At 52.5% G+C, this 2,247-nt stretch overlaps 1 protein-coding gene across 1 annotated transcript; it reads left to right on the top strand.

Moving 5' to 3' along the window:
• Positions 1–920: 920 nt before the first annotated feature.
• On the top strand, positions 921–2,038 carry LOC123141940 (18.6 kDa class III heat shock protein). The gene has a single exon (XM_044560995.1). The coding sequence runs from the start codon at positions 1,375–1,377 to the stop codon at positions 1,606–1,608; it is 234 nt and encodes a 77-aa protein (XP_044416930.1). The 5' UTR covers positions 921–1,374; the 3' UTR covers positions 1,609–2,038.
• Positions 2,039–2,247: the final 209 nt, after the last annotated feature.

Here is a 2,247-nt window from a genome sequence, read left to right on the forward strand (position 1 = left end):
AAGCTCTCTGCCACGGATGGTTCTCCTGCTTCGGATGCTGCCTTTTACCGGGCTATTGTTGGAGCTCTTTAGTACCCCACTCTAACTCGACAGGAGATCCAGTATGCCGTCCAGCAGGTGTGTCTTCACATGCATGCTCCTCGGGACGTTCATTGGGCTGCTGTCAAGCGGATTCTCCGCTATGTTTGTGGCACTATGGACCTCGGCGTCACGCTTCACGCCTCCACCGACACCGTCCTCACCGCCTACTCCGATGCCGATTGGGCGGGCTGCCCGACACTCGTCGCTCCACCTCGGGCTACTGTGTCTTCCTTGGACCCTCGCTCATCTCGTGGTCGTCCAAGCGGCAGCCTACGGTCTCTCGATCCAGTGCCGAGGCTGAGTATCGTGTTGTGGCCAACGTCGTCGCCGAGTGTTCGTGGCTTCGCCAGCTGCTTCAGGAGCTCTCATGTCCCGTCGACCGTGCTACGGTGGTCTACTGCGACAACGTCTCCACGGTCTATCTCTCCGCCAACCCGGTTCATCATCGTCGGAGCAAGTATGTTGAGTTAGATATTCATTTTGTTCGGGAACAGGCGGCTCTTGGCCATATTCGTATTCTACACGTTCCTGCTTTCCAATAATTTATAGATATCATGACCAAGGGCTTGCCTACGTCATCATTTAAGGAGTTCCGGTTCAGTCTTTGCGTCAGCAATGGTGCCACTTCGACTGCAGGGGTGTTGAATATATGTATTGTGCATATTGTGTATTGAGCCCACCTCCTAATTTTCTTGTATAGTTGAGGTCGTGATCCACCGTTGTACATCATATATACGTGCGATTGCACATGAGTAATACATCGTGCAATTCTCATGTCATACAATGGTTTTGAAGAATCCATCCAATCCATCGACCTTTCCAAGTCTGAGTCGCACCGTCCTTACCAGTTCCCACCCACGCAGCGAGGAACCAATCAAGGAACAAGAAGGAGATGCAATGGTCGAGCTGCTGTGTTCGCCCCTGCCGAGGCCGGCCTCGTTCACCTGCCGGAGGTGGTCGACCACCTCGCAACCGGGGACGCCGACCACTGAGACCACGCCCACCACCATGCCGCGCACGGGCAAGGGCACGGTCAATATCGCAAGCACATTGGAGTGGCGGTCGTGGCGCACTGATGGATATCGACATATCGTGGAGACCCCCGGCAAGTACGCCTTCCTTCTAGACGTCCTCAGGCTCTCCACGTAGGACATCCAGCTACGAGCTACCACGCCATGGCCGCATCCGTTTCTTCTCGGACCGAGCTCGATTCAACATCACCAATGAACTAACATTTGGGCGTGTACTCATTTTCCTCGACAGCTGACTCTGAAGGGCGACAGCGTGCTGGTGATGAAGAGCCCCAACTGGAAGCGGAAGGGGGAGGAGGAGGAGGGTGACTGCTGCTACATCCGGCTGGAGCGCCGTGAGTCGCCGTGGTCGTTCGTGAGCAAGTTCCGGCTGCCGGAGGACGCGGACGTGGGCGTCGTGGCCGCGCGCTGCGAGAACGGCGTGCTCACCGTCACTGTCAAGAAGCAGCCGCCGTCGGAGAAGAAGGCCAAGTCCGTCCAGGTCGCCATCGCCTGATCGTCCGAGCCAGAGCCTTCAGTCACGCGAACTTTCGGTACCTTGTGGGCGTTTGTCGTCAGTGATCGTTCTTGCAGTAGAGTAGTGTGTCAGAGTCTGGTAGATTTGGGTGTTATTTGTAGTCTCCTTCTCTGTTTGTGATCTGGCCGGACATTAGGTGTGCTTCAACCTCTGCATGAATCTCGCTGTTAAAGGAACTATGGAGCACGAATTGTTCTTAGTTTGTTGCATCAACCTCTGCATGTATCTTCCCAGCTTGATCGAATACAGCCGCGTGCCTGGATTCAGTATCAAGATTCATACATGTTTCACGTAATCTCAGCGGAAAACAGAATGGGAATTTTGTTTGGTCAGGTAATCAACGACTGAACACTCTCAACTCCTATGTGAGTTCCACGATCCAAATTAACTCTGTTCTCAAGTGACATGATCTAAATAAATCCAAAACAAAGTGAACTGAAAGAAACTAAAAAACGATTATGATTTGTGAGGGATGCCCATGTGCTACTTTTATCAGGGGTAAAATGCACAGAACAGCAAGATTAAATGCATAGAAGCAACCCCGCAAATTTTCTTTTTGCATAGAAGCATTGATGCTTCACACCTGAACCAAGTTAATAGCAACATGGTTGTTGCTTC

Source organism: Triticum aestivum, chromosome 6D (genome assembly GCF_018294505.1).
Source record: "Triticum aestivum cultivar Chinese Spring chromosome 6D, IWGSC CS RefSeq v2.1, whole genome shotgun sequence".
Classification (NCBI taxonomy): domain Eukaryota; kingdom Viridiplantae; phylum Streptophyta; class Magnoliopsida; order Poales; family Poaceae; genus Triticum; species Triticum aestivum.

Coding starts and splice junctions, on each gene's coding strand:
- LOC123141940 (XM_044560995.1), top strand. CDS start 1,375: ATGAAGAGCCCCAACTGGAAGCGGAAGGGGGAGGAGGAGGAGGGTGAC.